Genomic DNA, 15,519 nt, shown 5'->3' on the forward strand with positions numbered 1-15,519 from the left:
TTTATTGATACATCTGCTTTGGCTTAGAATAAGGCAATCTAGGGCCCTCCAGATGTTGTGGATTGCAAGTCTGATCATTTGAATTGTTAATGCAGTAAAATCCAGTGTAGGTTTGTTCTGAAGTCATTACCCCTGCATTCCTCCTGAGCAATTTACTCCTGAGTAAGTACATTTAGGCTTGTAGACATTAACTTACTCCTTGGAATGAAAAAGCTTGTGAAAATTTATCTTTGCAAATGATGAAATAATTCAATCTACATTTTTAGTATAAATCAGCTTTAAATTATCCATCAACTTTTACATTTGGTAAATATTTCAATTGAATGAAAATGTTTCATTTCATATACGTTTCAGTGAAAACAGAAGTTAAAAGATCGCAGTGAATTTAGAAATGTACTTTTTCAAAGGAATGCTTTAAAATAGACAAATAATGTGAATGCCTTTATTTTCCTTCCAGAATTTTAGGAAATTTATAGAGTCCATCTTTCTAAAGTACTATATATTTTTAAGGATCTGTTTTCAATTATTTCATCATCAACTCCCACACAACTAAACAATCATTCTTTTACATAGGAATGACAATCTAAGCTAATGGCTCATTACAATGCAAAGATGTTGGAGACAAATATGTTTCCCCTCACCTCAAGTGATTAAACACTGGGTTTCCTTCTATTCTTCCAAAAGTCACAAATATTGAACGGATCACTTAATAATCTTGGATGATTGTGATATTTTTTACATAATAACCATCTTTACTCTGGAAATAGTTAGCTTTCTCCCAGCCTCTGCTCTCACACTCCCTCCATGATCAGCTGGAAAGGGGCTGATGATGCCATGAAATCCTATCAGGATTTCTTTATAGGACTTCTGTAATGCAGAAGGTTATGGGATGCAGATACTTCCTAGAAAAAGTGGATGGTGATCCGGTAATTTCAGAACTTATGATTTTTGACCCAGTAATGGTAAGTGTGCTGCCAAAATTACTAATACACTGGGTCATGTGTTTCCCAATCTTAGTAATTTTTAGATATATGGACTTCTAGAATTACCCAGCCATGTTGATTGCCCCGGCAGCCATGTTGTTTGGGGGATTCTGGGAGTTGAAGTCCATGTATTTTAAAGTTGTAAAGTTGTAAAGATTGGGAAAATGTGTTATAGGAACAAGAACAATAAGATTTACTTCTGGCTACACATTGTGAGGTTATATTATTTATAGAGAGACAGACAGACAGATAACTTTAACTCTAACCCTTGTTGTAAGCCAAAGTCAGAAACTGCCATATAGAAAGTCTGTAGTAAAAGGTCCAACTTTTAGCATAGAGATTTTAGAAGAATTGAAATTGTGTCTGTCTTCGATGACCAAGAAAAATATATGGCCACAATACATGCTGTGTTTTCCTAATGTGGCATTGTCTTTAATATGTAGAAAAACACCTTAGGTTCTTTTTAGCTTCATAGTAGTAGTATTTATTTATTTATCTATTTATCTATCTATCTATCTATCTATCTATCTATCTATCTATCTATCTATCTATCTATCTATCTATCTATCTATCTATTTATTTACTTATTTATTAGATTTGTATGCCGCCCCTCTCCGTAGACTCGGGTTGGCTCACAGCCAGTGTTCCCTCTAATTTTTGGGGGTGGGTGGGCGGAAAAGTAGTGTCTGAGCGGCAGTCCCTTCGGGACTGGGCGGCACAGAAATAATAAACAAACAAACAAACAAACAAACAAACAAATAAAAAACCCACCCTGTTTTGCCTCAGAGAATTTCAAAATAAAATACTGTACTGTGTGTCTATAACAGTGAGCTCATAATAGGGCAACTCTATCAATATCAAAATGCCACTTAAATAGTTGAGCTAGTTTCAAACTAGATTTTGATTTTCTTTCTTTCTTCTTTACTCCCATTCTTTTTCTTTCTCTTTTCCTTCCTCTCTTTTTTCTATCTGTTTCTCTCTCTTCCTCTCTTCCTCTCTCTCTCCTTCCCTCTCACTCTTTCCCTCTCGGCTTCTGGGCAGGTTTGGAAAACTCTGAGTTGATGATGATTTTTAAGTGAGCGATTGCTCACTGCTCAGCTTAGAGGGAACTATGCTCACAGCAACAATAAAACAATGTACAACAAATCTAATAATTTAAAAAACACTAAAAACCCCATTATTAAAAGCAAACATACACACAACCATACCATGCATAAACGGTATAGGCCCGGGGGAGATGTCTCAATTCCCCCATGCCTGACGGCAGAGATGGGTTTTAAGGACTTTGCAAAAGGCAAGGAGGGTGGGGGCAGTTCTAATCTCTGGGGGGAGCTGGTTCCAGAGGGTCGGGGCCACCACAGAGAAGGCTCTTCCCCTGGATCCCGCCAAATGACATTGTTTATTTAACGGGACCCGGAGAAGGCCAACTCTGTGAGACCTAACCAGTCGCTGGGATTCGTGCGGCACAAGGTGGTCCCGGAGATATTCTGGTCCGATGCCATGAAGGGCTTTATAGGTCATAACCAACACTTTGAATTGTGACCAGAAACTGATCGGCAACCAATGCAGACTGTGGAGTGTTGGTGTAACATGGGCATACCTAGGGAAGCCCATGATTGCTCTCGCAGCTGCATTCTGCACGATCTGAAGTTTCCGAAAACTTTTAAAAGGTAGCCCCATGTAGAGAGCATTACAGTAGTCGAACCTCAAGGTTATGAAGGCATGAGTGATTGTGAGCAGTGAGTTCCGGTCCAGATAGGGCCGCAACTGGTGCCCCAGGCGAACCTGGGCAAACGTCCCCCTCACCACAGCTGAAAGATGGTTCTCTAATGTGAGCTGTAGATCAAGGAGGACGCCCAAGTTGCGGACCCTCTCTGGGGGGGGTCAATAATCCCCCCCAGGGTTATGGACGGACAGATGGAATTGTCCCTGGGAGGCAGAACCCACAGCCACCCCGTCTTATCCGGGTTGAGTTTGAGTCTATTGACACCTATCCAGACCCTAACAGCCTCCAGACACTGGCACATCACTTCCACTGCTTCGTTGACTGGACATGGGAGATGTACAGCTGGGTATTATCAGCATACTGATGATACCTCACCCCATGCCCCTGGATGATCTCACCCAGCGATTTCCTGTAGATATTGAATAGCAGGGGGGAGAGGACCGATCACTGAGGCACCCCACAAGGGAGTAACCTTGAAGTCGACCTGTGACCCCTAACTAACACAGACAGCGACTGACCGGAGAGGTAGGTGGAGAACCACTGAAGAACAGTGCCTCCCACTCCCAACCCCTCCAGCCGGCGCAGAAGGATACCATGGATACCATAGTATGCTCTGGACTGTGTGGGTGGGACCAAAAGAAATGTAAACATGAATTCATTTAATTTATATTTTATTAGCATGACAGTGTAGTAATATGTGTATTCTATTATCATAGTAAAATTATAAATTGGTAATAGCAATAGCACTTAGACTTATATACTGCTTCATAGTGCTTTTATAGACCTCTGTAAGCAGTTTACAGAGTCAGCATATTGCCCCACAACAATCTGGGGTTTGATATCTTCATTTAGCTAGGGAATCTCAAACTGCTTCCCTACTATTTATAAACAGGGTGACTTGAATTATATATACAGTGGTACCTCGTGATACGAACCCCTCGCCTTACGAACAATCCAAGATACGAACCCGGGTTTCAGAAATTTTTTGCCTCTTTTTCCGAACTTTTTCTGTCTTACGAACCTGCCGCCCGAACGCCGAACCCGGAAGTTCGGCAAAAGTTCAGGTTCGGGTGGCCGCCGAGAAGCCCCGCCGCCTGGCTGTCGCTTTTTGAAACAGCCGGGGGGCATCTCGGCGTCCTCCCGAACCCGAACACCAAACCCAAACTTTTGCCGAACTTCTGGGTTCGGTGTTCGGGAGGCCGCCAAGAAGGCCCGCCACCCGGCTGTCACCTTTTGAAACAGTTGGGGGGCTTCTCGGCATTCTCCTGAATGCCGAACCCGGGGTTGACGTTCGGGTTCAGGAAGACGTTGAGAAGCCCTGCCGCCCGGCTGTTAGCTTTTCAAAAGAGCCGCAGAGCTGTCGGGCCAGTCGGGAGGCTGGAAAGGAGATGGGGAATTCCATGTTTCAGCCGGCCAGGAAGGACATCTTTGTGACGTCAAATTCCCTATTGGGTGGCGGGGCTTCTTGGCGGCCTCCCGAATGCCGCACCTGGAAGTTCGGCAAAAGTTCGGGTTTGGCATTCGGGTTCGGGAGGACGCCGAGAAGCCCCCCGGCTGTTTCAAAAAGTGACAGCTGGGTGGCGGGGCTTCTTGGCGGCCACCCAAACCCAAACTTTTGCCAAACTTCCAGGTTCGGCATTGGGAGAACGCTGAGAAGCGCCCGTCTGTTTCAAAAGGTGACAGCCGGATGGCACCTTTTTTTTTCTTGCACGCATTAATTCATTTTACATTGTTTCCTATGGGAAACAATGTTTCGTCTTACGAACATTTCGCCTTACGAACCACCTTCCGGCACCAATTAAGTTCGTAAGACGAGGTATTACTGTATATATATATATATATGCCTTAGATTCTCCTACATGGAAGATGAGCAGAGATTAGCTCCTGTGTTTACTTAGAGTTTTATTGATGTTTTATTGCAGTGGGATTATTTGCTGTTTCTAGGAGCATTAAAAGCTAGAGGCAAAACATGAATCAATCCAAGCCTTCCACAGTGGGGTGGATAGCTGTCAAAGCAAACCCATCATAATACAGTGATCCCCCGCTCGTTGCGAGGGTTCCGTTCCAGGACCCCCCGCAACGAGCGGGTTTTCGCAAAGTAGCGCTGCGGAAATAAAAACACCATCTGCGCATGTGCAGATGGTGTTTTTACTCCCACAGCGCTAGCGAGGAGCCGAAGATTGGGGGCGGCGCGGCTGTTTGCTGCCGGCATGGAGGGCTTCCTAGCAGCCCCCCAAACCCGGGTTGGGGGTCCGGGGGGCGCTGGCTCTCGGCGTTTTTGAGCTGAGTCCGGGAGCGAATTCGCTCCCGGACTCAGCTCGAAAGCGCCGAGACAAGCCGTTCCTTGCCGCTTGCTATCGGCGCTTTGGAGCTGAGTCCGGGAGCGAATTCGCTCCCGGACTCAGCTCGAAAGCGCCGATAGCAAGCGGCAAGGAACGGCTTGTCTCGGTGCTTTCGAGCTGAGTCCGGGAGCGAATTCGCTCCCGGACTCAGCTCCAAAGCGCCGATAGCAAGCGGCAAGGAACGGCTTGTCTCGGCGCTTTCGAGCTGAGTCCGGGAGCGAATTCGCTCCCGGACTCAGCTCAAAAGCGCCGATAGCAAGCGGCAAGGAACGGCTTGTCTCGGCGCTTTCGAGCTGAGTCCGGGAGCGAATTCGCTCCCGGACTCAGCTCAAAAGCGCCGATAGCAAGCGGCAAGGAACGGCTTGTCTCGGCGCTTTCGAGCTGAGTCCGGGAGCGAATTCACTTCCGGACTCAGCTCAAAAGCGGCGAGAATGAACGGCGTGGGCGGGCGAAGGGCGGGCGGCAGCGAGGAGTTTGCGTGGGCGGTGGGGAAACTCCTCGCTGACGCCAGCAAGAGGGGGAAGACTCAGGGAAGCCGCCCAGCAGCTGATCTCCCGGTTGCCATCTACGCATGCGTGCCCCGGGCACGCATGCGTAGATGGTATTTTGACTTCCGGGTTGAAAAATAGCGAAGTACCCTGTTCACAATGGTTGGGGACGCAATAAATGGGGGATCACTGTATATGCCATTCTCAAATACATCTGCATTTATGTAGCCACAATTATTGGTGGATAAACAAGGAAAAAGTAAAATATTCAAGTTGAGCTGAATCCCTGGTGAGTCATTGCACATTCTCGATCATTTTGGAATTGTTCAGTTTCTTGATTGCTGTAGTGCATATGCTTGACTCTTGTGGAAAATATTTGTTTTTTCTTCCTTACTTATAAATGAACCTTGTTGCCAGAATAATCTTATTTTACTACTTCCTTAGATGGAACATCGTCATAGAACCTCATTTCTTTACTTTTATTTTGCAGAAAAGAGAATTCGATGTGGACAGTCTCAGCAAATCAGAATTGAGGATGCTTCTAAGTATTTTAGAAGGGGAGTTGGAAGCACGAGATCTTGTGATTGAAGCTCTGAGGGTATGCCACTTATTTATTTATTATATATACATTTTTCAGTCAAGAACAAAAAGTATTTCTCAGATGTAGTAATGATTCTAGTAATTATGGATGAATACTTAAATTTCAGTATCAGAATGGATGGTACTTAACAAACTATACAATTTCTGTTCAGGCTCCAGGATTGTTGGTATAGTGTTGGGGCATGATCTTTCAAAGATTATCCTGCAATGTCCATCCTGAATCTGCAAAGAAGGGTGGCATAGAAATCGGACCAAATAAATAGCCAATACACTGATACAAAAAAAAATACTATGGTCAAGAACCATTTGGACTTCTAGAAAACTATAGTAAGCTAATTTATCAAAATCTTGCAAATTACTACCAAAATATTTTTTGCATATAACTAAAATCTTTCTCAGACCCATCCTACCCCCCTCTGGAATCTGACCCATCTTCTCTGAACTACAGAATCTCTTCTGCAATGTCTTTGTTTCCCACCCGAATTGCCTTTGTGCCTCCTCTAAATTTCCTAAGTCTGTAGGCATTTCATCACAACCAGATGAATTTTTGGACTGAGGTGGAGTGGGGTGGGGCAAATCTCTTTTTAAACAAATGGATAGAAACCATATACAGTGATACCTCAAGATACGAACCCCTCGTCTTACGAACAACTCGTGATACGAACCCGGGGTTCAGAAAATTTTTGCCTCTTCTTATGAACTTTTTTCGAGTTACGAACCGTTGTTCGGAGACTGCTGGGAAGCCGCACGGCTGTTTTAAAAGGTGACAGCCGGGCGGCGGGGCTTCCCAGCACCACCCAACCCCGAACCCGGAAGTTCGGCACAAGTTCGGGGTTCGGGGGCGGTGCTGGGAAGCCCCCCAGGCCGGCTGCGACCTTTTAAAAGAGCCGCGCCGCTTCCCATCTGTCTCCTGAAGCCGAACGGCAAAGCCGAACTTCCGGAGTCTTCGGAGAGGGGCGGCATACAAATCTAAGTAATAAATAAATAAATAAATAATTCACTGACATCTGATTCTGTTCTGTTGTGAGTTTCTGGATTTTTTATATTTGCTTGCACAATTTAGAATTAAGGAGAAATTTCCCTACAGCTATTCAGTGGAATAGCTGGCCTCCAGAAATTGTGAATGCTCCAACACTAGAAGTTTTTAAGAAGATGTTGGATAACCATTTGTCTGAAGTAGTGTAGGATTTCCTGCCAAAGCAGGGGGTTGGACTAGAAGACCTCCAAGGTCCCTTCGAACTCTGTTGTTGTTGTTATTGTGGTAGATGTACATGGAAAAGCATAACCATATTATAACATTCTTTGTGTAAATGAAAGACTATTTTCAAAAATTCATTTGCTTGCTAAAATTAATAAGAATATTAATGCCATCAACTGAGCATCACTGAAAATAATTAGTGTTTAAAAATACAGAACAATCTAAAATGGTTTGTGACTGACTCTGAAGCCTATAAAACACAAAAAACTTGTCAGAAAATCTTAATTTTAAGTGCTGTTTCTGTGTCAGGCTTGAAGATTAACATAGCCCACACAAAATACACAAAATACACTGTGTTCCATAAATGGTGATGTTTCTCTAATGAAGCAGCATATGTTTAATAACTCCTGAGAATTGCATATACTGCATAAGGTGCATTGTATACATTATACATGGTTTTCTGTAGATAGTGCATTCCATGCTTTATAAACCACTTGAATTGTGTTTAGATTTTATCTTGTAAGATTGGAAAAGAAAAAAATGCTTGGAGATGATAGGAATACAAGAATATTTAGCTTTTTTCTTTTTTCTTTTTGTTATGTTTATTTAGTGTGGCCTTTCTTTACATATCTTAAAATATTGTTATCAATATCTTATAAGTCCACTTATATTCAGAGGCTGCCTTTTGATATGAAACAGAATCTAATATCAAGACCACATTGCAGAGTTTCAAATACTTTGACCCTAATTCTGAAATTAAATGCAAAATCCTCAGAGAAAATTATGAAACATTTTTCTGGGATAATTGAGTGTAATTTGATTGACTTCAGCATAGACAAACTCCAGAACTTTGTCTAATATTAATAATAAAATAAAAATGCTAAAGTCTTTGATTTTATAGGTTATTTGCAAATTCTGATTTGTAAACTGGGAAATAATCTCAAAAATACACATTTTTTTCTTTTCTCACAGAGAACCATTCTCCTTTTACTTGCAATATTTGATTTAAACACACTTCTGTGATCATGGCTGCTAAGTGTGAAAAATGCTGTTCAAATAATTTCCCAACTCATTCTTTAAAATGATTATTTTTTGCAAGTTAGAAGTCTAGATTAATTTTTCTGTGCTCTGCTATTTCAAAATACTTAAAAAGGCATTTTGCCAAGAGAGACAAAAGAGCAAAGGGCTGATTGAGTAGAAAGAAGAGGGAATGAAAGTCAATAGAATGTATAAGAAATTAGTCTAGAGGGTTAAGATTTTAGGGTTCCAGAAATAGCTTCTTATTTTTTACACACAATTTAAAGAGGATAATTTCTAAAATGTCATTCACCATTATGAGCTTGTTTGTGAAAATATTTTCAATTTTGAAGCCAAAGTTATAATCAGACTTTTTAATATGCATCTTTTGTGAAAAGTTATAGAGATCAGGCATAGGTTTCACATACCTTTGCTACTAGTTTGGAACTGTGAATTCGTGCACTCAGGCGGCACTTCTGTGCATGCGCAGATCATTTGTGATGAAGTCCAGGTGGGTGGGCAGAGTCTGCTGCTGCCCTACTACCAGTTCGCCCAAACCGGGCCGAACCGGTAGCAACCCACTACTGAGAGAAATGTATAGGTTTCATTAAAATCCATTCATTCTTCTTCCTTAATGAAACTGCATGTGTTGATGCAATTAAATAATTTGGTCCTTAAGAAAACAATTATGTATATGAAGAACACTGTTAATTAAATATAGTAAAATTGGAATGCAAGCAACTTCATGCAACACTAATACACTGGCCTCAAACCTTTTTGATACCAGGTACCAGTTTCAGGGAAAACATTTTTTTTTCATAGACCAGCAGCAGCAGGGTGCTATAGTATTCCACACATTGCAGATGAAGCTTTGCTCACTTGCATGGCCCAGTTCCTAAGAGGCCACGGAGTGGTACCAGTTCACAGATGGGGTGGGTGGGCATTCCTACAATAACATAGATATGTACATGTGTATGTGGGTGTAGATACAGATGTGTATGTTAGGCTGTGATTGCATTTATTAATTGCTTGGAAATTTGAATAATTTTTTTAATGAGGAAGACTAGCTTTTTCATTTGGAAACTGTTTTGGATAAAATTATTTGTTTATTTTCCACCTTTATTATTTTTACAAATAACTCAAGGTAGGGAATGTGCTCATATTATTGATATGTAATGCTTCATCTTTACATTTATATAAAAATGCAATATATGAAAAGTGGGAAATCCTATTCTTAGTCTTCATAGCTAAATTTATGATTTAAAGAAGGCTTATAATTAGAATCAACTTCATTGTTAATATTTTAGATGTGAAAGATCACATGCATTGAATCGGAAAATTAAAGAATAAAAAGTTATTACAATATACAGTATATTGGCACTGCAAAATCATGAACAAAATCTTTAAAAGTAAAATATTGGAATGATTTCTCTTTAGGTATCTAGTATTATTTTTAAATGTACTAGTTTAGTTTCTGAAATTGTGGGAAGAAAAATCCGATGCGGTTCTAAGCTGGAAGAAAGATGCTGGAAATAAAATGGAGGCTGATTGGAAAGAAGGACTCTGTTTATTTGGATTTCAAAAACATCAGTGACAGGAGCATGTTTCTGGAATGGATGACAAAATACCTGAATGAGTAGATGGATATTTATAGGTTTCTGAGGCTTTGTGATTGAGATTGTTAAATCACGACTCCGGTGGTTGGTTAAACAATAATATTTATTGGGTCATCAGAACAGCTAACAATCACTAAGCAAGTATCTTCCGAATGAGGGCAACGGCTAATCCGTTGCCCTATTTATACTCTTAAAAACGGCGGGCTTTTTCCCAACAGACAGTTATTTAACTTTCGCGGCTATTTTCCAAATAGCCGCGTCTTAACCAATCAGTGAATTTCTTACAATATTTTTAAACGAACACAACAGAGATGTTCCAGGGGGTTGTATAATGTAGTGAACTTTGTGCATTTTACTTTTCAGGATGTTAGATTAATCCTATTCTGCCCTAAAAGTCCTGTCCTGTCCTTAATTTCATCAGCTAGAGCTGAAAGTGTTTTGTTTATGAACAGATTCACCTAGTCTTTCTTCATGGGCACAAAATCTAAATACTGTAGGCTTCTGCTGGAGGCTATTAAGAAAGACTGGGGCTGCTTTTTGCCTTTAAGATATGTTTTCTCTATTTCTCCTTTTGAGAAAATATTCTATCCTGCCTCTTTTAATATTAAGAATAAAAATATTTTAATCTGGTACGGGGGCTTCCTACAAAATAAATAGCAATATTATTCCTTTTGATCTTTGTCCTTGATGTTCTATAAATGCATTATGTACAATATGCTTGGGCTAGAGCCAGTATCTTTTTATTACATAGCAATGTAATAAAAATGGATTTTGAGTTGGGGTCAGGAAGAAGAATTGTTTTGTACTTTTATTACATTGGATTTTTGGAAGTGTTTTCCCTGTTTCATCCTTGTTATTGGGTTAAATATGTAGCTGTTAAATACATATTTATATATGTTTTGATGAACAATTTATTATGTGCTTTTTAGATGCTGTTTTCTCCAAATATAATGTCATTTTTTTGTTTGCAGATATCCTGAATGCATTTTTTAATGTGTGCATTTCTTGATAGCATAAAAACATTAAGGAAAATATTTGTTTAAAAAATGTAGTATTAAATAATTTATCTATTCCTCCTAGTCAGGTGTAATTATTTCATGGTAGCTGTTCCAGTTATTCAGAACTCCCTTATATTTACTAATGTTGGCCCCTCTCTCTCTCTTTTTTTTTTTCAGAAGGCAGGCAAACACGTAATGGGTTACCATAGTTTTGATTTCTCGGGAGTTAATCGGGGTGGGTTCCTCCTGGTTTGGACTGGTTCACCCAAACCGGTAATGACCCACTAATGATGTCACTGAACCAGATTGGTTGGTGCTGGTCTGTGGGTGCTACCATATTGTTTTGGATTTTTTTTAATTTTAATTTTTTTTCTTCTGTGCATGCACAGAAGCCGATTGGCACTATGCATGTAGTGTCATATTGTTTTTAGCATTTTAATTTTTAAAATATTTCATTTTTTTTGTACTCTATATGCGGGTGGTGTGCTTCAGCGCAGCCATGCAGTGCAGGAGGAAATGAACTGGCAATGAGGTAAGCTGGAACACACCCCTGCACTGAGGGAAGGAGACCCTGAAGCTGCCGACATTGCAGCTGTCCCCCCTCCCTGCAACTTGGAGCTCCAAGTGGAAGAGGTCCTGGGCTGTTGCAAAGAAGCGAGAGTTCTGGGTGTGCCACTCCCACTTCATTCTCTTTGAGAGCCACTTTGCAAAGCAGCTCTCAAAGAGAATGAAGCTTCTTTGCAACAGCCAAAAACAGAAGAGTTGCCTCAGGAGCGATGCCAGCAAGGGAGGCATAGCCTGAGCTCTCTGGGACAGATAAATGTTTGGGGAGGTGAGGGAAAGTACTGGCAAGAGCTACAGGAGGTGGAGAGTGGCAGCTCTTCTTTGTCCCTACTTTGAGAAGAATGCTTTCAAGGCGGCTCTCCACCCTAATCCAGAGGTGGCTGGGGTTGCTCTCACCCTCAACAGCTCTTCCTCCTCTCCTCCTCAAGTCTGCAAGGAATCCCAATCCTCCCACCAGTTCCATCCAAGGAAGACAATAGCAAGGCCAGCGGTTTGATCAACCTGCCTCTCCCCAAGCTAGAAGCAGCAAGCACCAGGTCACTCCCCTCTTCTGGTTTAGTCTTAAACTCCATCCCATATCAACTGAGAAAAGGAGTTTTATTTTCTTGCTCATGTCGGGGAGTGTAGTGGTTCCTCAGGGCCTTCAGAGAAAATTCCTCTGCTGGGGGCACCCGCCACCAGCTGGCTGGGTTTAAAATGGTATGTCCCCTTGTGGCTGGATGCAGGACCTGAGGCAGAATGGAAGTTGAGCAAGTGGCAGCCCAGAGCAGGGCTTGAAAGATGGCTGAACCTCGCCATTTCTCTCCACCACAACTGAGAAGCCTGCAGCTGCTACTTCTTTGCCGGTGCAAAAAACCTGCAGCCGTTGATCTTTGTTGGCATGAGAAGCTTCCAGCCACTGTTGCTGGCTCAGTTCTGGCCAGCAAAGAGGAAGCTGCTGCAGAGAGATTTCAGAGGCCGAGCTTTTTTTTCTTTTTCCCTCTTGCCGCCATAAATTTTGGGGAGGAAAGCGGTGTGTGTTAAAAAAAGTAAAGGGGAAACAGGGTGGGTATTCTGGGAGAGAGGCAGGCTGCCTTTCATTGGCTTCGTGTGATGCTAGTGGGGCGGGGCAGGAATGAACCGCCGTTTAGTGCAGTCCAGGAGAAGGAAAAGATGAAGCATCCCTGAGCGGATGTGGCATTTTGGCAAGGCTTTGCTGGACTCTGGGGCAAGGGCAGCAGCAGCAGCAGCCAAGGTGACGGGTGCTGTTTGTTGTTTCTCTCCATGCTATAAAAGCAACCCTTTCCCCAAAGAGGTAGCGGTCCGATGAAAATAAGAGGCGTACTCGCCCTGGCATCCAGCACCAAGGATGGCGACTTCAGCAATTGTCGAAGACTGGAGCTGAATGTCATTTGAAGCAATGCTGTCAGCCTGGAGCATTTCATTTCAGTCTTTGACTGGGTGATGAATTGAAAACATATGCGATGCAGATCGTTTTTTATTTAAGGATTTTTTTAGTGATGTGGATTGTTCCCCTACGGCTCCCTTCCCACTCTGTTGTGCAACATGATCTCTGTCCTGAGATGATGTAAACTTCTTGCAGAGCCGCTGAACTGCTCCTAGCATTTTCTCTGCACTATCCTCAACCGGCTGCTTTTTGTGATTCCGTATTCTTCACGGGCAGCTCAGTGCCAGCCGCAATCTCCTTCATGCCAGCTCAAGAAGGAGGGAAATGGGCAGGAGCAGCTGCTGGTACAGGGAGGGAGCCCAGGCTGCAAAGAGGGGAGCTGGAGCTCTTTCCTCCCTGCATACAGCAGCTAATCCTGCCTGTTCCCGTCCTTCCTGTGGTGATACAAATGGGCCTGTGGCTGGCGCTAAGTGGCTGCAAAAGACATTGCGCAGCCCAGGTGCTGTGCAGATGGCCCACTACTCACCTCACAGCAGAGTGGTAGCAGGAGGAGGAGTATTTGCCATGCCCACCGCTGCCATTATCCCAGCACATGAGAGTATCCCACTTGGGTGCGCACACACGTGGGAGAAAAATGAGAGAGATAGGGTCACTTCTCTCTATGATTTCTGCCCTTTGTTTGAGATTTGACAGAGTTCGTATTATCTGGTTCCTGTTGCCTCAGCAACGCAACTAGTAGAACTCAGAAAGTAGCATTTATTTATTTAGCAAAGAAAGTAAGGGATAGAAAGAGGAAAGTGTGAGGCAGGAGGAAGGAAGGGAAGGAGAGAAAGGAAAGAAGGAGAGAGAGAAGAGAGAAAGGAAGACAGGTAAAATCAGGAGGGAGGATGAAAGGAAGGAAGAAATAAGGATGTGAAGAGGGTTCATGTGACTGGGTGGGAGTGCGTGATGTCGGGTTTGCCATGCCCACCCAGGTTTTATGGCTCTCAGTGTTTTGTTTTCTGTGGAAAATGCATCCAAATGGCTTTGAATCGAGTCTACGGAGAGGGGCGGCATACAAATCTAATAAATAATAATAAAATAATAATAATAAAAATAGTTTAAGGTTGTTGACCCGTGACCTAAACTAATAAAAAATGATTTAATGTGTCTCTTGCATAATTTTTATTACCTCCATGATATTGACCATTCATTGTTAAGGTATCCAAGATTTCTAAATACTTTGCTGGCATACTGTTTATAGCAGAGATAGCCAATGACATTAATTACATATTATGCAATTACAAAATATGGTTTAGTAAAACATAGCCTGCCCTCTCTCTATCCAGGGTTGTGTTTCCATCTCCATCCCTGCAGTCACTATATCAGTTATCAGTGAAATTGGAGCCCCAACATTTTTGTAGTGATGAGTATACAGTACTGGAATTTTGAGAGATGTAATTTTGAGAGATGAGGCTCTCACAACATGGCTGCCACAGAAGGAAGAATTTCCCTTTCCCATGCAACTGTTATGGTGAACATTATACACACAAACAACAAAATGCCAAAATATCCCCCTTTCTCTGCTCCATTTCTCAGTTAACCCCTTGAGGTTAAAGACAATTTGTTTCAGAATTTGCTCAAGGCAGAACAATAAGGGAACTCAGATTCCACGGATCTTATGACCAACCCCAAATTTTTGCATAGAAAAGAACCCTGTAATTAAATACCAGAGATAGGTTTCCACCTCCAAAGCCAAACCGTATACCTAGGCATGAAATCACAGAAATATATGACAACATTAACACCTTCCATCAACAGGAAAAAAAACAGCCAGGTAAAACATACCTACATACAGGGGTGGGCCGGACCCGGAACGGGGAGGGACACAGTTCCAGTGGTGGCAAGGTACCACATAGGCTAGCTCCGGTAACGCTTCCCCGGACTCCACCTGGCCTGCCCTGCCACGAGCACTACCTTTCCCCGCCGCAAGCCCCTCACCCCTTGTTCTCCTCTCACGCCAGCTGCCCACCGCTGCCCACACTACTGCCGTTCACCCTGCTGCGCATGCTCTCACCAGCTTGCCCCAACACCTGCGCTCATGCCGGTTCCTCCATCACCACCTGTGTTGCCGCCATTTGTCCTGCCGCACGCGCTCGCACCGGCTCTGCCCACGCTCATGCCACCCCCCCATCGCATGCGCTACCACCATTCACCCTTCTGCACTGCTCTCGCCGGCTTCCCCCACCACCTGCGCTGGTGCCGGCTCTCCCCACCACCCGCACTACTGCTGTTCGCCGCCTGCATGTGCAGAAGAGAAAAACCTTGAAATCTTGCATGCACGCATCCTCACACGAGATTCGGCTTCTGCGTATGCACAGAAGCTGAACTCCATGCGGGGATACACGCACAGGGCGCGCTCCCAGCCCATTCTGGTAGAGCCAGGAATGGTGACCCCATCCTGCCTACATACCTACCTACAATGCATAATACATACAATACATACATACATTACATAACATCTAGACAAAACATCATTTTCCATTTTATATCAATAACTATGCAGCACTTTGAACATTTTATTATGCAGCACTTTGAGCATTGTATTAAAAAAACCTACA

The 15,519-nt window shown here is 42.9% G+C and overlaps 1 protein-coding gene across 2 annotated transcripts in view; it reads left to right on the forward strand.

Moving 5' to 3' along the window:
* CTTNBP2 (cortactin binding protein 2) overlaps positions 1-15,519 on the forward strand; it is a 136,120-nt gene that overhangs the window by 12,537 nt on the left and 108,064 nt on the right. For both annotated transcript variants that reach the window (XM_070755461.1, XM_070755462.1), the window contains exon 2: positions 6,030-6,137. In XM_070755461.1, the coding sequence (XP_070611562.1) occupies positions 6,030-6,137 (108 nt within the window). The remainder of the gene's footprint in view (positions 1-6,029; positions 6,138-15,519) is intronic.

Source organism: Erythrolamprus reginae, chromosome 6 (assembly GCF_031021105.1).
Source record: "Erythrolamprus reginae isolate rEryReg1 chromosome 6, rEryReg1.hap1, whole genome shotgun sequence".
Taxonomy (NCBI): domain Eukaryota; kingdom Metazoa; phylum Chordata; class Lepidosauria; order Squamata; family Dipsadidae; genus Erythrolamprus; species Erythrolamprus reginae.